This window comes from Euleptes europaea, unplaced genomic scaffold (assembly GCF_029931775.1).
Source record: "Euleptes europaea isolate rEulEur1 unplaced genomic scaffold, rEulEur1.hap1 scaffold_35, whole genome shotgun sequence".
Taxonomy (NCBI): domain Eukaryota; kingdom Metazoa; phylum Chordata; class Lepidosauria; order Squamata; family Sphaerodactylidae; genus Euleptes; species Euleptes europaea.
In genome coordinates this window covers 1-23219 of record NW_026612296.1, presented here as the reverse complement: position 1 = coordinate 23219, position 23219 = coordinate 1, and the positions used below count along the sequence as shown (strand labels likewise).

The following is a 23219-nucleotide window of genomic DNA, read 5'->3' as shown; positions in this document are numbered from 1 at the left end:
AATACTACTTAGATGAGGTTTTTTAACATCTTATCCCCATTTTAATTCTCTTGCCATTATTCCTATTCTTTAAGATCTACTTTCTGAAAATGAAATCAAAGATAATGAACTTGTCATGTTCCAACATTTTTGAAGAACAATTAGTTATCAGATTCAAAATAAGGGCTTAATTTTTTTCATAGTGACATGTATTTCATGTTCTGATTTCTCTTAGGGGTTACTATTTTTTATATATTTTAGGTCAGAGCTGACAGTCTATTATACCAGGTGACTTCTCTTTTCCCATTAGACATGGCCTATAAACCTACAAGGTTAAGTCAAAAATACGAGGTCTACCAATATAACTATTGGAAACATCACTGGACACTGTCATCATATCCGTATTGTTTTCAAATTCCAAAATAGAGGTAAAAGAAAATTAAACTGGAAAACTATGATTTTATTTTATTAGAAAAATCTACAGCAAAAAACAGTACACCTCATCTTATGAATTCTGCTAGTTTTCACATCTGCATTGCCATGATTAAGAGTTAAAATGGACTCTTCGAAAAGTTTACTCTGAGTACAATCTACTGAGTACCTTTACATACCCAAGGACTTGCTGGTGTCTAATTGCGATCCACAAAGTTCCAAAACTGGCTTTTATGTATGAAGTAGGGGCTAAAAAGAAGGTACAAGCCCTATTAGGTACGTGGAGTTTTTTTATAGTAGTCTTTCCGTACAATCTGGGGGGGGGGATAGCTGCGCTGCGGTTGGCACAGCCACAGTGCAGCCACACAGCTGACGCGGAAGCCAGCGGATTGGCAGTCTGTCCAGGATAACACCATCAGAAAGTCCTCTGCTACTTAGAAAAGTGTAGTTTATTTCACAGTGCAAAGATATAATACAGATACTTCTTACACACTCTCCGCTCATAGCATCCCACACAGAGCTTCAGTTCCACTCCATTATATACACCTGGTGGACGCAGCCACCAATCACAGTAGATGCCTAGTCATTCTGACATGGCTCCTGTATTGCATCAGCCTCCTGGTCATAACTGGATCAGGCCAGCTCCCTCTAGCTCTCCAGGGACTTTCCAGGCTGATTGCATCATTACTAGATCCATCTGATCTAACCTGCACCTGTCAAACTAATCTGACAGCCTTGTAATCTTGACAGCCGCCTCCTAAGCGCCTTGCTGCACCGCGGCTAGCAACCTGACAGGAATGCTCCCCCACCCCTTTGGAACTGCTGTATGCAGCTCCATGGGCTGTGCTACATTTTTGCTGGCATAAATCCACGCCGGCAAATGTGAGCGGTCCAGTGCTGAAAGTGCTCAGGGAGCTGACTAATGCCACCCTGCCCCCAGACATGGCCCCTTTGCTGGTGTGCCAGCATGTGCTGCCACTGTAGCTGCACCAGTGCCCATGCGTGTTGCTGCTGCTCCGCATCCATGTGCCGGTGTAAGTACCCCAGCACCATCATAAATGCCCCTTACACCGCGCAAGCGGTATTTACACCAACGCTGGGGTCACGCCACTTCCTCAGCACTTCTCCCCCCCTTGTGGATGGTGCTGTTTGTCTATTAACTAGCATCAATTAAAACTGGGACCTATTACCAGTTACCGTTCCATTCTTTCAGTTTTTTAATGAAAGCTCTCATCTGGTGATCCTTTGTAACACAAGAGGTTGTGTCCAGGTATCTGCGGCAAAAAACCTGTTTGCTATAGAGATGGTCAGTGCTAGCTGCACATCAGCTGCTGGGAGGATACAAGAAGAGGATACCTGATCTCAATTTCTTCGTTTGCAAAATAATACCTGGTATTGCAGGATGGTTGATGCCATTTGAGCTGAAAACATCAACCACATGAACAGTAAAAACACACATAGTCCTGGTTCATCAAGTAGTGCGTCATGACTATACATTTATTTACAATAAAGTTGCACCTGCGTTCAAGGAGCCATAAAGAACGTACAGTTATTTCCTTTAGTGAAAGGGCACTTAAGTGGCTGAATCAAAGTAGGGACCAAGGAACCTTGAAGTGACTCTGCTAAAATAATCAGGCTATTTTCTTTGTTTTCAGGTCTACACCAATATACCTGTTGCACAATTAAATGGCAATCATTACATTTAGACCATATGTTTAATTTTAAACCTGACTCGCACAAATGAGTAAATACTGTGACAAAAAGCAGGATAACAGTACAGTCCTAAACCAAGTTACATCCTTCTATGGCCATTGACTTCAATGACCTTAGAAGAGTATAACTCTGCATAGGATTGCACTGTAAAACACAGGGGAAATGAGAGTTGTCAGTTCAAGAACCTGCAGACATTTTCACCCCCAAAATCTAGTCTCACCTCGCGCATCCACTCCCGAATAGTTTTGCCAGCTTCCTGATGCCACACGTTGTGAACGGAATCTGTTAACGCCACAGCTGTAACTTTGTTTTTTACTTCTGCTTCTCGTTGAATCATCTGTGGAAAATACAAACCCCAAAACTTTTTAAAGTGCAAAACGTTCCTAACTCTGAACTCACTGCTCAGTTTTTTCCCCATTTTTCATGGGGCTTGACATTTCAAGGATTAAAAGTTATAGTGGGAAAGTGGAATATTTCCTGGGGACATCTTTTATAAGATTTTTCACAAGTTCTTATTTCTGTGCTTCAGGTGAAACTGGCCCCCATGGCTAATTATAAGGTACCTCATGTCTATAACCTATTAACTTTCGGTAGCTTGCATATCAGTAATCTTAACTTGTCTAGTCTGGCAATGTTTGCTCCCACTTTCCAGTAAATTTAACCACGCTGCACTTTTGCTCTGAAATGCTTTATTTTTCACCCATATAATCACTAATACTGAATGTGGGCAGTATTTTTCATGCTTCCAGTTTACCATTTGTGTTTTTGAATTTATGATTTAAGAATATCAAACTAATGACATTAAAAAAGCAAATCACCAATCAAGCAATAAGGGCAGGCAACAGATAATACAATATTAGTAAGAGAGCAAGAATAAAAGAATGAATACTCTGCTGAAATAAGGAATAAAATAATGGTCAAAAAGCAAGAATATTTACAACCTAAACCTTTGCGGAAATGGCTCAAAGCACCTCTTTCTTTGCACATTTTCGATGAACTGTGCTTAATGTTCATTGCATTTTCTGTGAAGGCTATCAGCATTTCTAAATCACTATATTTTGTGGAATATGACTGCACTTAAGACCTTTAAAATCAATTTAACACTGTAGCTAAACAGAAAACAAACACCATCACTATAATGTTAAGTAAACATAGGTATTTTTATGTCACATCAGAGCAGTGGCCCATTTATCTAAACAAGAATCCTTGTGATTATATACAAAGGGTGAGTTTACACAATCAATATATGTGGCTATATATTTGTGGCAATTGCCTGTTTTTTGAAGCAGAATCTGTAGGTTCTGCTTCCTCTCTGGATGAGAACATGTGGTTCATGTTCTGAATACTGGGTAATGCTTGTATTGGATTACTAGGTGCTGAGTGCTGATATAGTGGAGTACCAAATGATAGAATACATTAGCCAGCACAGAAAAAAAGAACCAAATCAGTTATTCTGCCATTAATATAAACCACCTCCTGAATTGTAACTTTTACACAATACCCCGTTCTAAGTTTATTGAGCCCCTCATACTGAGAATGGGACCCAACAGGGAAAGAGAAAAGATAGAAAAGCTCTTACAAAGAGATAATCTCTCAATCACCTCTCAGGTTGCAAAAATTTTTACGGCAGCAATGAAAATTCGTTGCCAAATGGCAGATGTAACTTGGATGTTATTTTTTTAATTATTTTTTTTAAGTGATTTAAGACTCGGACTGTAAACCTTTGTTGGTAAGACCATTTTAGTCCATGTATCTTGTTTTATCTGGCCAAGGGCCGCAAATAAACTGTCTGTCTGTCTGTCTGTCTGTCTGTCTGTCTGTCTGTCTGTCTGTCTGTCTATCTATCTATCTATCTATCTATCTATCTATCTAACTAACTAACTAACTAACTAACTAACTATCACCTTTTTAGATCAGGCCAAAGGCCCATCTAATCAAATTCTTTCCAAATCTGACCAGCCCAGTGATTTGGGGAAGCTCCCATTGGAGATAGTATCAGAAGGATTCAAAGTGGATTGCCATGACTGAAACACCAGTGGGTTGTCAGTAGGGTGTGCATATCAGTATCCCGAAATTTAAAAAAACAAAAAACAAAAATACCTTTCAGGGGTTTTTAAACCGATATTTTAAACAGCGGAAATAACGGGAGCTGAAAAAAGTGGATCCCAAATAATGCCAATTTATTTTGGCATTATTTGGGCCCCTTTGGCCCTGCCACCATTTCCCCTCATCCCTCCCCCATCTTCCCTTTCCTACTTACCTGCCTCTGATAATAATCCAGCCCATGCTGCTTCTCTGGAATCCAGAGAAGCAGCGCGGGCTGGATTGGTGTCAGTCCCCCCCCCCCCCCCGGCTTCTCCGGGATCCAGATTTGAAACCAATCCAGCCCATATCTCTTCTCCAGACTCTGGAGAAGTGGCATGGGCTGGATTGCTTGCAGATCCACCCTCAGGATTCTCTGGACCTGGGAGAAGCCTGGGGGGGGGGGAACTCTGATAGATCTGGATTTTTTGGGGGTATTTTTGGGTTTGAGTTTATCAAACCCATTTTTTTTAAAATCCAGGTTTTCCAGATTGTTTTGAAAATTTCTGGGTTTGATCAACCTGAACCCAAAAAATTAACCCCCCCCCCAATTGGTGCACACCCCTAGTTGTAAGCAGTTTTCAATCTAGAGAAAAGAGAATCTTACATACTCAACAACTTAAACCCTCTTAAATGTTTCCATTGTAACATTTTTCTGTAGGGAGAACAGGTTTCTTCATAAAACTCTCTGCAGCAGAACTTGTCCATAAGTTTGCCCCTATTTATTTCTTCTTTTATCTAAGAAAACAAAGGGTGCATTTGTGAAATGGTGTAGCAGAAAGTAGAAAATGCTGCCAAAAAGAATAAGTGAAGGCAGTTTTTCATCCACTTCACTTAAAGAACCAAACAGCCCATTCCTGAGAATGAGGCTGAAAGTAGATGGAAGGAGCCTGACCTCGCCGCCCGCGTAAATGTGTGTAATCACGCGATTACACGCATTCACGCCAGCGGCAAGGCCAGTCCTGGAGGCGGCCAAGTGCCGTGGGACTGTGGCTCCCCCGTCCGCCGGCACAGCCTCTCTGTGGCGCTGGCAACAGCGTGGAGAGGCCACGCAGGTGCAGGGGGGCATTCTGGGGGTGGGCCAGGGGGAGGAGCCGCCGCTTGGTCGGCTTCCTACCCCCTTTTGGCCACTTGCGCCAGCAGCTGGAACAGCGTTGCTGCGCCTGCTATTTAGCAGGCGCAGCCTCGCTGTTTTCAATGGGGTGAAAAGCCCCAGTTAAACAAACAAAAAGCCGCAAAACAGCTTTTTTTTTTTTGTTTAACAGTGTCAGGGAAATGGCTTAGGATTGTTTAACGCCGTCAGGGAAATGGCTTAGAAAAAGGCCGCTGCGCCTCTTCCCTGGCATCCCCATACGCCTCAGCTCAGGAATGGGCTGAAACTGTATTACAACAGTTTTTAGGTCTAACAGGGCAGTGCTGAAGTTTATTTTTAACTATGAAAAATCAGCACAAGCAGCCCACCATATGCTGAGGAAAGATAAGTCTTTTGGTGAGGGTATGGGGGATCATATGGAATAAAATAGTTGACATATAGTTGGAAAACGGAGGACATCTAGCAATGATTGAATAAAAGAACACAAAACAAGTTTAGTGGTCAAATAATTGACGATACAAACTTGATAAACAACGTAGCCCAAGACTTGCAAATGCTCAGTAATCTCTAGTCAGCTCAGGTCTACCTTTTGATACGTAATCAAAGGCAAGCATAGGAAGAAGCCTCCAGAATGGGGCACACTGACGCTAACCTGCTAGACGGTTGCAGCGGGGCCTTTCTGCATCCCAAAGTGGCAGTTGTCTAGGCCTGGCTTGCTATCTCCTGTGCTGTGTCCCTTCCTCCGACAGCCCTCTGTGTGTGTTGGTCTTGCAGGGATGGGTGCAGGGCAGCTCAGCTCGCACATGCTGCGGAGGACTGAGTGGGGAGAGGGCCAAGCATCCCAGTTTGGGAGCAGCTGCTAGGTGTGACCCTGACTGGTGTCAGCCTGCCCCACAGTGGCTTCTGTGTCAAGCAGGGTGTGTGAGGCCAGAGCTTCTGAGGCAGCTGCCTGGGATGGAGTGCACACGGAGGACAGCCAGAAGCAGGCTCCTCCAGGCGCGCAAGTGGGAGAAACTTCTGTGTCTCGGGGGGCCAACTGAAGTGCACTGAGCAGGTAGCCACTCCTGTCCGGTCCCCGAGGAAAAGCACTCTGTAGCCACCGCCAGCAGGAGCAGCTGCCGCTCCCTCTGTGGTGCCCCCCTTTGGCCCCCCTAGATCCAGCCCTGAAAGATGGTTTGCCATGGCCTTCCTCTGCAGAGTCTTCCTTGGTGGGCTTCCTTTAGGGTTGCCAGGTCCCTCTTTGCCACCAGTGGGAGGTTTTTGGGGTGGAGCCTGAGGAGGGTGGGGATTGGGAGGGGAGAGGCTTCAATGCCATAGAGTCCAATTGCCAAAGTGGCCATTTTCTCCAGGTGAACTGATCTCTATCGGCTGGAGATCAGTTGTAATAGCAGGACATCTCCAGCTAGTACCTGGGGGTTGGAAACCTAGCTCCCTTCCAAGTACTGACTCTGCTTAGGTTCCAAGATCAGATGAGATCGAGTTATACCATTCTGCCTTTCCTCCAATTATAAATTACTTGCTGTTTTTATATAGCGGGCTGGATTAAATCTGTTGCTCCTTTTATTTTTCCTGGTATCCCCCCCACCCCGGTTGATGCAGCTCTTCTTGGATTTTTAATTATTGCTTTTCTGTGCTGGGCAGGGTTAAATTCTGGTGCTTTTAAATGGTGTTTTAGCTGGTATTTATGATATGCTGGATGCGTTGTGATAATTTGATTATATTTTGTAATTTAACTTGTTTATTGTAATATATATTTTTTTGAAACGTTTTTCGGTTTGCATTTGGGAGGGGAACTGTCTCAGGCAGAAAGGCAGTATAGAAATATTTTCAGTTCCTTCACACTCATTTTAGCATGACGTACTATTTTATAAAGAAGTATGCCCATTTCATTTCAACATTCCAGCCACTATTCATGGACTTATTATTCTGGGCTAGCTCATGCACAGCACCATAACTGAAACAGTCATAATTTAGAAAATCATACAAGAAAAGGCCTATGGGGTTCAACTGTCCCTTGCTAACTCAGTTAAGAGCCTAGAGGTCATACTGGACTTAGAATCATTGCCGGAGAAGCAAGTTAACACAGCTGCAAAAAAAAAAAAAAAAAAAAAAAAAAAAAGCTTTCCTCCTTCTTCAGATGGCTTTTTACCTAGACTCAGCCCAACTGGGCACATGGATCCATGCCATGCCATGGTAAGCTCCAGACTAGACTACTGTAATGCTCTTTACATGGGTCTGACCTTGAGGCCAACTTGGAAACTCCAGCTGGTACAGAATGCTGCAGCTCAGTTACTATAGAAGTTACTAGTCCGACAGCCCATTCCTGACCTTTCGGCGGCAGGGGATGGCGTGGCCGCCGCCACAGCACTGCTGCAGCACCTCCAAAGCCATTTCCCGGCCACCGAAAGGCTTCAAAAAGCCTTTCGCTGGCTTTTTAAATTTAAAATGGGGCATTTTGCCCCATTGAGAACAGTGAGGCTGCGCCTTCAAAAAAGCTGGCGCAGCAACTCTGTTCTCCCCGCTGGAGTGCTGGGCCGAAAGGGGACAGGAAGCTGCCTACTGGCAGCTCCGCCCCACCCGGCACGCCTCGGGAACGCCCCCTGGGATGCCGGCATGGGGTTTTGCACTGGTGGGATGCCGGCGGAAGGCCCAGCCAGCGTCCCTGGGTAGTGCCAAGGCAACGCCGGGAAACAGGCGTCCGGGCCTCCTTGGAGGTCAGGAATGGGCTGTAAATATACATATTACATTTATTCTGCAGTCACTCCACTGGTTCTCAATTAGTTAGTTCAAAGGACTGGTTATCACTAAAAAGCAGTCCTGAAGATATTTTCCCCACAACAGCTTCATTCGTCTGAGCAAAGCCTTCTGAAGGTACCACCCTACAGATGGGTAAGATCAGCAGCTGCCTGTACCAAGGCATTCTCTGTTGTGGGTCCCACCTTGGAAAATGGTCTGTCCGAGGAGATCAGGAAGGCTCCCACAAGTCTGGCCTTCCACAAACTATGAAAAACAGGAGAGCATTCTATAAAGGTAATACGTAGGGTTGCCAACTGCCAGGTAGTTACAATACAAAATAGGCACCTCCGTGCCAATACCAATGGTTAGAAAATCTGCAACGGAGTCTCCAGTACAAAAGTAGCAAAAAATTCTTATTGGTGCTTACACATATGACATCAACAATACAAGAGTGAAAGATACATATAAGAACAATCAAAGTTATATACAGTATGTACAATCTAAGTAAGGTACAGTCTCAGTGCACCAATTGCCATGTTCTTTCAATCAGTCCAATAGTAGGTACTATCCCAAAAGCACACTTTTGGGGAAAAGGTGTGCTTTTGGGATAGTACCTACTATTGGACTGTTTGAAGAAAATACAACATTTACTTGAAAGAACATGGCAATTGGTGCACTGAGACTGCACCTTACTTAGATTGTACATACTGTATATAACTTTGATTGTTCTTATATGTATCTTTCACTCTTGTATTGTTGATGTCCTATGTGTAAGCACCAATAAGAATTTTTTGCTACTTTTGTACTGGAGACTCCGTTGCAGAACTGCCAGGTAGTAGCAGGAGATCTCCTGCTAATTCAACTGATCTCCAGCCGATAGAGATCAGATCACCTGGAGAAAAATGGCCGCTTTGGCAATTGAACTCTATGGCATTGAAGCCCCTCCCCAAACCCCGCCCTCCTCAGTCTCCGCCCCAAAAATCTCCCGCTGGTGGCGAAGAGGGACCTGGCAACCCTAGTAATAAGACTACAGTATAATGGAGGGAACAGGATTGCAGTCTATCATACTGTTTATTGTATCTATTACCCTGTTCTTACTACATTGACTTTGACTTTTGTAATCCATTCTCTACATTGTTTACAGTATGTTGTCTTACACTTTTTTTTGTTTGCACTGCTTGCTGATCTTGTAATCCTAGTCCTATTGCATTATTTATTGGATGCCTTATGCTGTTTGACTGCATTGTTTTTATATTTTGTAATCTACCTGGAGTCTCAGTGAGAAAGAAGGGCTATAAATAAAATAAACAAATAAAAGGCCTCTCCACAGGAAACAAACCTGTAATTTCTACAATGATTCACCTTTAGATGTGTACCTAACAACATGAAATTCTGATCTGGTTTTTCATTCATTTTTATTATCATGAGAGTAGCTACAAAATGGACATACCAAACAATGGTTTTGTAAAGAACACACATTACATTTAAGTAAGAAAACAATAAACAATACTACTGTGATACCAGACATTCGGGTGTGTGTGTGTGAACATGTACATTTACACATGCACGCACACACATGTTAAATGAGCTGCTTTATACTGAGTTAAGCCAATAGATCATCTAGATCACTAAAATCAATAACTTGTGTCCAGAGTTATAAAGAGATGTTTCCAGCCTTCTTGTCAGACATACTTTAAGTAAACATACTAGACAGAACTAGAGTTTCCAAATTCCAGGTGGGGCCTCCTGGAATTACAACTGATCTCCAGATGACAGAGATCAGTTCCCCTGCAGAAAAAGGCTGCTTGGAGGGTGGATTCTATGGCATTATACCCTGTTGTGGTCCCTCCCCAAACCCTGCTCTCTTACCTCTAACTACGCAGGAATTTCCCAACCTGGAGATGGCAACCCTTGACACAACACAGCCATGGTTACATTCCCTACATTTAGTTTGTATTGGTTGATAAACATTTCAGGTATGCATATTTTAGGCTTTAGATTTGTATCAGCTGCAGCAATTTCTTATAGTTAATGAGAGGGTTGTATCCAGTTTTTCCCCTCCCACAGCACCTCCCTTGGGGTTCGAGGACCTGCCAGGAACAGCACTGGGCATAATGTGGGGGTCTGTGGTTGGAAGGAGGTGATTTCCATCTCCCCTCCTCTGATGGCAGAAGTCTTCCACTGGCAAAACCAACTATGGGATACAAGTCATAGTCTTTTGAAACATTTTTACACCCCCTTGTTTATTTCTTCTTATAAGACATTACCTTGTAGGTTATTGAATAAATTTCCTCAAATTTACATTTAAAATAAATAATTTAATGTTGACATTCAAATTTTTGACTTTCAAATTATATATTATATTTCTAAACTGTTTTGCAAGTTTGATATGATCTTGTGCTGCATAGAAGGCATACAGAGCACCAAAATGCAAATTATTCAAATAGCAATAACTTACCATTTTTCATAGCACAGAAGACATATCTCAGGTTTTTACTACTACTGTTTTAGGTGTTTGATCTCAGAAAATATGTGAGTATGTAACATATTCTTTTAGTTTTTTGGCTCCCTCATCTACAAATATTACATGTACTATACAAAATATGTTCGCAAATTTGAAGGTTTAGTTCCAAGGAAGAGGTGAGTTACAGGTCTTGCATTTTCCTGCTTGCACAAATGAGACATTAGTTCTTTTTAGAAAGTATCAAGAGTTCAAAACTGAAGCACGACTTGGAGTATAGCGCTCCAAACCTCACAGATGGACATGAAATCTTCCACTCCTGCTGTTTAAACACTGCCAGCTGGATTTCTACTAAGGCGACAGGATAGAACAACATCCACTTTTCCTGTACTTTGAAGCTCCCTCTTCCATTCTTTCATTTTTTGCCTAATTTCAGGAAGGAAAAGTTCTTCCATGAGGAAGACCATTATGGGGAAGTGAATGTAAACTGAAAAGTCTTGGGTCATATCATCTCATGAAGAGAATTCTGTAGTCACTGGTAAGGAAAAGAAAGTTTGTAATTTATTATTTCAGGCAACGAGAGGCAAGTAGTAATAACTTCCTTTCCTGCACAATACCAGGCATGCTCCATCACCAATAAAAATTCAAGAACAAACGACCCCTCCTTTTGACTGACATCCTGGAAACTGAGACACAAAAAGGCAGCTACTATTAGAAGAAATGATCAAGTAGGAAATGACAATTCAAGCACATGCAGGAAATACTGAATTGATGTCTATTTTTTAGAGGAAATTTCTAAAACTGAAAGTATTCAAGAGCAGAAACCTTACAGACAGGACACTTGTGAAGAAAGCTATTTAAAAATATGTTGGCTTAAAAACTGCAAAAATATAATTTTCATAAAGTCCATAAACAAATGCTTTAATCCACCTAATCCAGGTAGGAGAGCCAGAATAGTGCAGTGGTTCGAATGTTGGCTAGGAACTGGGAGACCCAAGTTCAAATCTCTTCTCTGCCATGGAAGCTTTCTGGGTGACCTCATGCCAGTCACGCATACTCAGCCTAACCTACCTCACAGGGTTGTTATGAAGATAAAATGGAGGAGGGGAGAATATTGTAAGCCACTTTGGGTCCCGATTAGAGAGAGTAGTGGGTTATAAAAGAAGTAAACAAAGAGAAATGCGACAAAGAGCCACTGGAATCTAACGCAATAAGTAGGTCAATCAATCAATCAAGTTTTATTTCAATACAATATCAGCTCTGAATAAAAATCAAAGTTAGGTTAAAATAATAAAATAAAATAATAAAAGTTGATGATTCTGGGACGGATGATTTGAAGAAGAGGAGGAACGATCTTCTATGGGGAAAGGTTTTCAATTAGCCGTTTACAAATCCCACTAGACCGGAGGCAAAATTTGGCCACTTGAATGGTTATCTCCTAAGAGGAGTCTGTTAAGAGAAGGGAAACTTTAGCTTCTTCCGATCTCCCAGGAAAGGATGACAATATGGGGAGAATGTACTGCGATCTTGTGTCGTTGTAGAAGGGACATTGCAGCAGAACATGTTCTACTGTTTCCACTTTCTCTGCTTTGCATGGGCATAGTCGTTGGTGAAAGGAGTACGGAGATATCTGCCTTCCAGGAGAGGTGAGGGTAAGGCACTGAAATGTGCAAGAGTAAGGGCAATAAGTAGGTGGGTTTGAGTCCTTAACTATTAAATTTTACTACTGCTATCCAAAGAATATTCATAGGCTGAAAAATACAGTACGAGTGTTAGCAATTCCTATATTCACCTTTGGGCATCTGCACAGAACGCTCTTAGGACACTGATGAGAATACTGAGAATACTAATAGGCTTTGGGCATTATAAAAAAACACTGACAAGGAGATGTATGCCTGGTGTTTTTGTTTTCAGCGATTTAGCTGTAAAAATCCAAAGGGGAACTCAACGCAGTGAAGATACACATACTTTAGATGCATGTACTGCATTATTCACAGGCTGCAAAATGCACACTGCTGTTAAAGAGTACTTAACCAGAAGGAGGATTAGCACAAAATTATTTATTTAAAATACTTGTATACTGCCTCTCCATGACAAGTCCCCAAGGCAGAGCACAAGCAAGGGGTTGGATCCCACAGCTCATCAACAGAAGGCACAGGCTGTGGATTTTTTCTACTTTCCCTTCCCAGAGCAGCCATTTCAGACCCTGGGAGAGTTGATTTCCTGGGGTTGCAGGACTTGTGTGGACATAACAGCTGTGCAAGGTAGTGGGCTGCAGTGAAGAGGGGAAGAGGTAATGATCTTCATTTGCTTTTAGTCTTTGGCTGACCTGGTTGGTTTTTGTATTGGACAATGCTGTTATTATCAGTCAAAGCAGCACGAAGAGGTTAAGCAAAAGAGAAGACGGATAGAGGAGCAAATCACAAGAGAGCTTGTTGCACTAAGAAAAGTGAGGAGAGGAAGCAGAACATTTATACAGAGGAGGCAAAAGTGAGGGTCGGCCAATCAGGCTGGAAAATTATGATTCACTGGCTCTCAAGCCTTCCCTGGTGTTTGCTCGTCCGCTGGGGAATTTTTTAAATTTTAATTTCCAAAGAAAAGAAACCAAGCTCACAGTCAGGTAAACCTGACATTGGACTTATTCAAAGAACTTTAGTGATTTCCTTCATCAAAGGCTGAAGGAAGCATTTTCAAGGGTGAAATAGTAATACACAGAAGCTTTGTTCTCCAAAGGTTGCAGAATCTCTCTTGTACTTCACTTTCGAAGACAGAATGTAACTCCCTGAAGTACTTTGCCATTAAAAGGATCCCTGAAGAGGGATAAAAAAAGAGGCTGGGAATTGGCAAATGCTAATACATTTCCAAAATCTATTGGTTTATAGTCATAAATTGTCAGTCCTGGAAGACAGACAATTGGCCTCCCAGAGGCTAGGGGCGTCCTATTTTTCTGCTCATTGGCAATAAAAAAAAGCTGATAAAAACATCAGAGTGCAAAACGAGAGTTCAAAGCAATTTTTTTCATATGACTCTTCGATTGCAGAGAGACATGAAGAAAATAAGGTGATCAGTGAATACAGCAACTTCCCAGTAGTGCTTAAGGGCCAAACTAGACATGACACAGAACACCCGCTATCAAGGTGTCTTTTTGTTTTGTTTTTAAGTTCAGAGCATCTGTGAGGGCCCTGAATCAAATCAGGGAAGTTGCCCTGGGGGAGAGAGATGTTTAACCTTTCCCCTGTGTGCTGTCTTCCCAATCTAAACACCTTCCAAAGTTACTATTTATCCTACGGGAGAAAACATACAGACAACACTGAGTGATCAGTTTCTTCCCACAGTGCAAATATTATCAATTTAAAAAAATATTCTATCCCATCTTTCCGTTTATGAGATCCACAAAGTTGCTTGCAGCAATACATAAGGAACAATTAAAATGCAAAATTCAAAAATTCAAACAGAATGACAAATTAAAAAAAAAGTCTGATGACATTATTTCCTGAGCTTATTGACACCTGCAAACAATTCTTTATTGGAGACTGCTACTATCTCTATTTAGTGTAAGTTTTACTCAGCAGCCAATCACATCACAGACACTGACAGGAAGTGTGCTGTTCTACTTAGCATCTGTGGGGCAGCCACCTTTGACTTGGCACAGTCTCATCTAGCATCAGCTCAACTTGCTGACACTTCTTATGGGGATATCCTAACTTGAGAACATTTTTCACCACAGCTGTCTGAGACAGCAGAACGTAAAGCGAAAGCAGGGGCCAACAGAAAGAGTACCTTTCCTACATTGCTTAATTACAGCACCTAGCACAATACCGCAATTTCCCCAAACTTGGAGATGCTGTACAATCGCTTGGTCTGTGGGCTGCATGACAAAGCCGTGAACAGGTGCCTCTTCGCAGAAGGGAAAAAAGCCCTCATTGCAAAACACAAACGAGGAAGCAATGGCTTCTGTAATAGCAACAGTAAGCTCCCTTGAAATGCATTTGGCAAGGACCCAACCTTACCCCAAGACCCAGTTGACCAGAAATCCAGATCTGCCACTAGTAGGTATTCATTTGGTGCAGCACATCACCCCACAATTGGAACAATTGCTGTGGGGAAGTAGAGACCTCTAATGCAATGTGAAATCTGTTGAGGACCCATGAACAATGAGGCTACCATTTTAGAAATGTAGGGTTACTTTGTACATGGATTAGACCTATTGAGCAAGGGTTTAGGCCAGGGTGACACCTGGCCACCTCCACTACAGCAGTAAGGAAGCCAGCTTTGGACCACAGGGTAGCTGCACAACATGAACTGCAGACCCCTGCCACAGAAGATACTGTTAACTATTTACTGTTAACTTATCCTGCAAGTCCGAAGAAACTGACAGCAACAGCAACCATTATTGCAGAAATTCCCCACCACATTATTCCATGCAAGAACCCAGAGATGACCACTTTCCATTCCAAACATGCTGATCAGGTACTAGTACAGGGTGTCTGTAAAGTTGAAGCACAGTGCCACTGCCAAACATTCCATAAGATTTTATGGCTACCAGTTGTTCAAGGACGTCACACTCGTTTTCTTGGCTTGGACTGGTTTGAGTCACTGAGAAGTGTACTCATGAACATCTACCAAACTGATGATTCAATAGTCTACAACAGCAGTTCCCAAACTGAGCTCCACGGAGCACTTGGTGCTCCGCGAAACATCTCCTAGTGCTCAGTGGATTGGAAAGAAAAATACTGCTGTCATTTGGTTTAGTATATAGGTGCTAGGTGAAAATTAGTGCTCTGTGACGAATTTCTCTCCTGAAAAGTGCTCCATGACTCAAAAAGGTTGGGAACCGCTGGTCTACAACATTCTAACAGGGTTTGTTTGCTGAGGAACTGAGAGGTCATGGCTTCATATGAACATTGCTTGCTAATAGCTGATCATATTCCAAATATTTGGAAGTAATTCCTGTTTCACCAATGACATCCAGAGTTATCAAATCCTTACCTTAACTTTTCACAGCATGTGGACTGCCACATGATATCTTCTCAATTCACATCAAAGGATTTTTCCTTTTTCCTCCCTTCTAGTGCCCTAGGTCAATGAGTGTAAAGTGCTGTCAAGTCACAGCTGACTTACGGCAACCCAGTAGGGGTTTTCAAGGCAAGAGACTAACAAAGATAGTTTGCCATTGCCTGTCTCTTGGTAGCAACTCTATAGACTTCCTTGGTGGTCTCCTATTCAGGTACTAGCTAGGACCAACCCTGCTTAGCTTCTGAGATCTGATGAGATCAGGTAGGGTATGTGTGAGCATGTGTGAAGACGAACCTCCTTCTCTCTTCTCATCCTGAGCTAACCCTCTGGGTCTTCGTACTTCTGGGTCATGATATTTCTGTGTGGATGAGCATCTAGGCACATAAATAAGAGCAGTCAGCTCACACAGTCAGCACAAAGAGAATATCTTGTTAATCCTAAACTGACTAGTGTTTTACCGTGACATTTTCCTCTTGGAAAATGGACTCAAGTGAAGTAGAAAATTAACAAAACCTGCTCCAACCATTGAAACAGGATTCAGGTTTTATACTCCCAGTTCCTTCTCTTTGACACACATTGCTATGTGGGACAAATTGTCAAATCTAGGAATTGACCCCAGGCTGCTAATACTTTTAAAGAAATTACACTTAAATACCACCTGCCAAGTTAAATACTCACCTAATGGTGGACTGACTAAGAAAATCTTAATTCAAAGAGGCGTTAAACAAGGGTGTGTTTTAGCTCCCCTACTTTTTAATATTTTTCTTTCTGATCTAGCGCAATCATTGGGTTCAGTTAATGGTCATCCACCTAAATTAGGGTCCCAGTCTTTACCTCTACTTCTTTATGCGGACGACACCGTCATTCTTTCTTTCACTAAAGTAGGCCTCCAACGATATTTAGATGCTTTTAATATTTATTGCCATTTTAATTTACTTTCTATTAACTCCTCCAAATCAAAAGTAGTGGTATTTTCCAAAAAATGGTCCTCATACAAATGGCACATTGGGAAGGATTCAATTGAACAAGTTAAAAGCTATAAGTATTTGGGAATTACTTATAACTATAATCTCAATTGGTCTATACATCGACAAAATACTATTAAAGCCACCAGGATTTCCTTAAATCAACTCAAGCAGTTTTTCTACGCGAAGGGGAATCAGTGTGTTCCTGCAGTGATAAAAATCCTGAATTTGAAAATATTCCTCCAACTTCTGTTTGGAGTTCCCTTATGGCTTGGAACTCTTAATCAAGAAGTGGAGAACATCCAAGCCATATTTCTTAGACAAATATTGGGGATACCTAAATGTGTCTCATATTTCACAATTTGTTATGAAACTGGACAAAACTTGATTGCCACCAAAGCCTGGATTCAAACAATAAGATATTGGCTCAAATTATATTTTCAAACTGAGCCAGGTTCCCTTTTATATTTCTTGAAAAGTGAACTTCATTATTTCTCATGGGACATATTGATTAGATCTAGACTCTGTCAAATTGGAATTGATTTAGATAATCTTGCTCTGGCCAATGAATCTTACATCTTTAAAAGAATCAAGCAACGTCTCCTTGATGTAGAATTGCAGAATTTTAACCCAGCTCTTCCCCCCATCTGCTCTCCGGCGGCCCTAGGCCTTAATAATGGATCGGGTAAAATGGCTAGGTATCTAGATAACCTAGAGATACCTTCTCAACGCCGCGCTTTTCTATTAGCTAGGTTTAATGCATTCCCATCTAGGATGCTCTTAGGCCGATACCTCCAGATCCCTAGACATGAATGCCTATGCACATGCGGTTTAAACTTGTTAGATACAATTGACCACATCCTTTTAGATTGCCCCTTCTATGTGACTCTGCGGGATAAATTGCTATCTACTTTGCTCCAGTACAAGACATACAGGAGTAATGAAGTGAAATGCAAATTTCTTTTGAGTGACCATGATCCCAAAATTACTGCTACCGTGGCTGAATTTCTTACAGGAGTTCTTAAAGAACAAGAAAAGTTTTATTAACCCGACTGTAACTTATATGTATTGCCCTTTGGAGGTATTTTGTTGTTGTTTTTTCTATCTCTGTCTTTGGTATGCCAATAAAGGTTAATGAAATGAAATGACACACATTGCTAAATCGAGTTGACACTTTGTTTCCAGCTTGGGAGGGTCTTTGAGGACCCCGTCAGACTCTTTGGTTTTTGCTACACTCTTCACCAAACCCAACAGACCAACGATTCCCAACAATAGTACCTTTGCATATTGAGTTCCTTCTTTGCAATACCCCTCCCACCTTCTGATGGGTATATAAGGACTCAGAAATCTCCATTCCAGCTCATATCTAAGGAAGCTTTGACTTTGGAAAGCTACACCCCTACCCCCAAATCTTGTTGGTCTCTAAGGTGCCGCTGGACTCAAATCTAAATGAGGAACTGTATACTTTAGTCACCGCCTTCCCTTTTAAGTGCTAGTGAGGCTTCAGAAGTAGGGAGTATTGAGGCAGCAGCTGCCCAGAAACCCAGGCAAGGATGTATTGACCCAGAATGTGTCAGACCCACAAGAGCCCACGGAAGCATCAAGTATCACTCTGTCAACCCCAGTACATATTTTGGGTCAGGCACCTTAGACCAGAGCCCATTTCCACTATCTTCAAGGTCAAGTGACACAAGGGGGAAATGCAGTGCATTTTATTTATTTTTATTGTTTATATTTATACCCCGCCAACCCCTCCATAGCAGGTCTGAGGGTAGCTCACAATTATAAATATAATACAATATGCTTAAAACTGTTAATACTACAACACTAAATACACTTCATTGAATCTAAAACAACATAGTGATGGCAATAAAAAGACAACCCCACCAAACCATACAAAACCGAAGGGTGTGTGTGTGCAATCGCTGTTGATAGCCCAGGTAGTAATCGGGGGGGGGGGGGAAATGAAGCGGATAGACCAGAGGGTGAACAATAGGGATGGCAAACAATGGAGGGGATCCCATGATCCAGGTCGGCACACGATGTTAACCATATAGACTATATAAACTATCGCTGTCCTCAACTACAGGTCTGGTGGAACGTCTCCTTCTCGCAGGCCTGGTGGAACTGCGCTGGGTCTTTTATGGTCCAGGTCTCCCTCGACAGAGAGTTCCACCAACCAGGGATTACAGCTGAAAAGACTCTGGCCTTTGTCAAGGACAGCCAGATGGCCTTTGGGCCCGGGACCACCAGTAACTTGCCCATAGATGAACAAAGCACTCTTTGGGGGGGGCGGTATATTGGAGAAGGTGGTCCCAAAGGTACCGTTCTGGCTTGCCATACCAGAAAGTGCTGGAATTCAACCTTTTAGCAAAAGCAGTTTCACTTTCTAGTTGAGCTCTTGCTAGAACCACTTAAATCGCAGGTTTCCTTCCAATGTGCCCTTGTGGGTAAAATAAAGTTCCTCTTGGTTAGGTACCTTCTGTGTGATCTCTTCTTCGTGATAAAACAGGAGTCTACTTACCTGTAACTGATGTACATCGACTGGTCACCTGTGAAGTCTCACATGGATACTGTGCATGTGCAGGCCTGCTGCGGAAATTGCAAAAGGTCCCAAAAACACATCAGGCCCTCCCCTCCCCCACACTGGCTTCCTGCTTTTGTGTGTGTGTGAAAAAGAGAGCACCTCTCCCTCAGTTCCTTGAGGCTGCTGCTGGAGAAAGTAGACTAGGCAACAGAGGGAAAAGCAAATAGAGCTCACAGCAGAGCTGCAGGGAGGGATGTGTCACTGCACAGGTGACCACTCAATGAAAAACAGTTACAGGTAACTGGAACCCTGTTTTCATCATTTTGGTCACTGTGCAGTCCCACATGGGAGAACAGTGAGCCGACTTACCACGGTAGGAGGAAGGCAGGTGTGAGCTCTTAGCTGAAAAAAGTCTGTAGTACCACCCTTCCAATTTGTGTTTCTTTTGCAGCATTGATAGCCATGGAATAGTGCTTAGCAAAAGTAGAGAAAGAAGATCAGGCAGCTGCTCCACAAACTGTGTCAATGGATAGTCCACGACAAAAAGCTGCGGAGGTCACTTGTGCACTAGTGGAATGCACAGAGATCTTGAAAGGACCATCAATCATGAACCACTTGTAGCAAAGACAAATAGAGGGATCAATCCTTCAAGAGACAGACTGCTAAAATCTCTCAAACTTTATTGAGGCCACTAAATGAAATAAACAATTTGGATCCTTTCTAAAGTGTCTTGTTCTGCCAAGGAAGAAAAGCAATGCCCACCTCACATGTAATTAATGGAGAGAGCATTTGCCAATGTCCTTGGGTTGCAGAAAAACACTGGGAGTGAAATATCGTTAATATGGAAGGAGGAGATAACCTTCAATAGGAGTTAGGTGGAGGACCATTCATGTGTCACATACCTTGAGGAATGCTGGGCCATGCCTCAGAGCTTGTAATTCACTAACCCTATGGCTACCAGGAAAAAGGTTTTGGGAGGAGTCTGTACTTTTAAAGCAGATTCTCTGGGCAAGTTCTAGATGGGATTTGGCAAAGTTGATCTGGAGTTGAAGGCCTTTGAGAGTGAGAGAAATCAGTTTGACATGTGATAGCAGTGTGTCTCGCAAACTGGCTACTATGAACCAGTCACCAAGACAAGGGAAAATGTTACACCCCAATCTTCTTAGATGAGCTATAACCATGGCCATAATCTCTGTAAAGACCCTGGGGTTGTAGCAAGGCTGAAAGGTACAACTGTGTATTGGAAAAAGCCAGGACTACATTAGAAGAAGAGGTATTTTTTGAACCCTTGAGCGATAGAAATGTGGAAATATGCACCCACTAGATCTAGAGTCACAAACCAGATGCTTAAGTGCAAAAGAAGAAGTACATCTAATAGAGAAATAATTCCAATTTTTTATTAGAAGAATCACATTTAGATTCCTGAAATTCAGGATAGGCCCCATCCCCACCCCTTTTTTCTATTCAGAAACATCTGGAATAGAAGTCTGGAGACTATTCCATCACAGACACTCGTTCAAAGGAATTTTTTTAGTTAGAAGTGTGTTTACCTCCATCAGAAGCTGAGGTGAGGATGTGGGGGGGGTCCATGGGGGAACAATTCTCTGGAAGAGAACTGAACTCAAGGGTGTAACCTTTTGGAACAGTGGACACAACCCAGTGGTCTGTAGTTACATCCTCCCACTCGAGAAGAACGCTTGGGGTCTTCTCGGAAGAGTGGAGGAGGGCACGTGGTTGTCGATAAGATTGCTTTGAGGCTTGGGTAGGCTTAGGCAGTTGAGCCCTGCCCCTTTGGGAGTGAAACCTCCTTCTCTGCTGTTGCAGAAGATGGGAATATTGAGAGCCAGGAGTTCTAAAGTTTGACTGATGTTGGTAACCCCTACCTCTGTAGAACACCTGTTGTGGCCTGTAATAGGGCCCAGGCCTTTGGAAAAGCTGCTGGGAAGGGATAACCCAGAAGGTCTTGGCAGTGAGCTTATTTTTCCTGATTCACTAAAGCTTATTCTGTCTTACAAGACATCTGTGCCTTCAAAACACAAGTCCTCTATCCTGGCCCGAGTCTCATTACGAAGGGCAGTGGAATTTCGCCAGGAACACCTCCTGAGAGAGATGGCAGTGGCAAGACCATATGCAGAGCAATCCTCAACATGTTTTGCTGACCTAATTTGGTGTTTGCCGTGTTTACAAGCTTCTAATTGCAGTAACTTAGACTGTATTCTGCCATAATAAGGTCTAAGTATTGAGAAACTTTTTCCCAGAGAAATAACAGATACTGGGTCACAACAGCCTGATAACGCACTGTCCTGAGTGAAAGGGCCAAGGAAGCACAGGCTTTCCTGTCAATGTTGTCTAATTTACAGCCTTATCTATGGGGCAGGATGATGGGTGACTTGTTTCTACCCTGGATGGAATCTACAACTAAAGAGTTATGGGATGGTCGAAAAGGAAGTGACATCCTTCCAGCTTGGTTCTGTATGTGTTTTCCACCCTCTTGGTGGAAGGAGGCACAGAGGCAGGCCAAACAGACAAACAAACACGCCAAGGGCCTGTGGTCACTTCTAACAGGCCGCCCATTATGAGAAGCTCCACAGGACCAAAACTGCATAAGTGCCGGGTCAGTGGCAGGCAGAGGGGCACAAGACACTTCAGTTTCCAGAGGGTGAGCCGTGAGTAGAACCTGCATGCTATAAAAGCGGCAATCTTCACTTGGGGACACAGAAGTAGGTTTCTCCACTGTATTCTCTGTAGGACTGTCGATTCGGTTCGTCCCGAACCAAAAAACAGCCGAATTTCCCCTGATTAGGCAGTTTTTAGTTCGGATGGAACCAAACTCAAAAAAGGCGGGGAAACGGGGAGCCGAATTCAGTGAATTCGGAGTGATCAGTGAATAAATCCGGCAAATTCAGGGTTCGGCGCAGCAGCATAACCGTCAGTTAGTAAGCAGCATTCTCCTGCAGCCAATCGGTGGCCAAGCTGGGTCTTCTTCTGGCCAATCAGTTTGAGCGATTGAGTGCATGAGCCCAGCTGCTGCGCAGTCCGGGAAAAGAGAGAGTATCTGTTTGTGTGTGTGAGAGAAATCCCCGTGGGGGGGTGCTTGTGCACATTTGCTCCTTTCTGTGGCTGCAGGGGGCGCATTTTTTGGGGTAGAGACCCCAAACTTTCAGCAGAGCTTCAAAGGACCCTTCTTGCGAGACCCCCCAAGTTTTGTAAATATTGGGTCAGGAGGTCCCAAGATATGGGGCCCGAAAGGGGTCCTCTCCTTAATGTGCATTTTTATTCCATTTAAAGCACACATTCACTCCTTTTCGTGGCTGCAGGGGGTGCATTTTTGGGGGTAGAGACCCCAAACTTTCAGCAGAGCTTCAAAGGATTCTTCTTGCGAGACCCCCCAAGTTTTGTAAACATTGGGTCAGGGGGTCCCGAGATATGGGGTCCCCCCCTTTTCCCTATTGGGATGAATGGGATCAGCCAATCCTGTGTGCATCTCGAGAGCGGCAAATCCAAGGCAAAACCTCCCGTGCTTAAATGGAATCATATTGGATTATCCAGTCCTCCCAGTCCCTCCTGATGGAACAGAAGACATCCACAGTAAGACCCCTTTGGGGGCTTTAATCTATAATTTTTCTCCTGTGTGTGTGGGGGAGGAGCAGAGTCTGTGTGTGTGGGGGAGGGAGCAATTTCTGTGGGTGGGAAGCCAAAGGGGGCTTTCGTCCGTTCTGCCTGGGTGTGTGTGTGCCCCCTCGAGTCTCTCTCTCCCTGGTTTGAGGGGGGGGGCTTCAGTTGTGTGTCCTCAGGTTTTCCCTCATTCATAAAATCGGTTAGGTCTATTTTGATGCTTGCTCAAAAATTGTTTTCAAATTGTGACTTAAAGAATGCATTTGCCTGGTCCCGAGTCCGATGCAAAAGGGGAAATTCCACCCCTCCTGCTCCTGATGCTTAGCTAGCATGCCTCTGTCCTTTTCCATGGTTTGCAAACTCCCAGGCATCAGGTGTTGCTTTGCATGGTTGCAAACGTGTTGCTTTGCATGGTTGTGTTGCTTTGCATGGTTTGCAAACTTCTTCTGTTCCTTTCCATGGTTTGCAAACTCCCAGGCGTCAGGTGTTGCTTTGCATGGTTGCAAACGTGATGGTTTGCATGGTTGTGTTGCTTTTCATGGTTTGCAAACTTCTTCGTTCCTGCCCCGCCCTTGCTTCCCGCAGCTCAGCTGTTTGTCG

The 23219-nt window shown here is 43.2% G+C and overlaps 1 protein-coding gene across 1 annotated transcript in view; it reads right to left on the bottom strand.

Annotated features, from left to right (window-relative positions):
* The window catches only part of LOC130493145 (cotranscriptional regulator FAM172A homolog), a 90786-nt gene extending 83096 nt beyond the window's left edge, over positions 1-7690 (bottom strand). Inside the window, exons 1-2 of the mRNA XM_056866866.1 lie at positions 7628-7690; positions 2345-2461 (exon numbers count right to left, since the gene is read on the bottom strand). Coding sequence (XP_056722844.1) covers positions 2345-2461; positions 7628-7690 — 180 coding nt within the window. The remainder of the gene's footprint in view (positions 1-2344; positions 2462-7627) is intronic.
* Positions 7691-23219: the final 15529 nt, after the last annotated feature.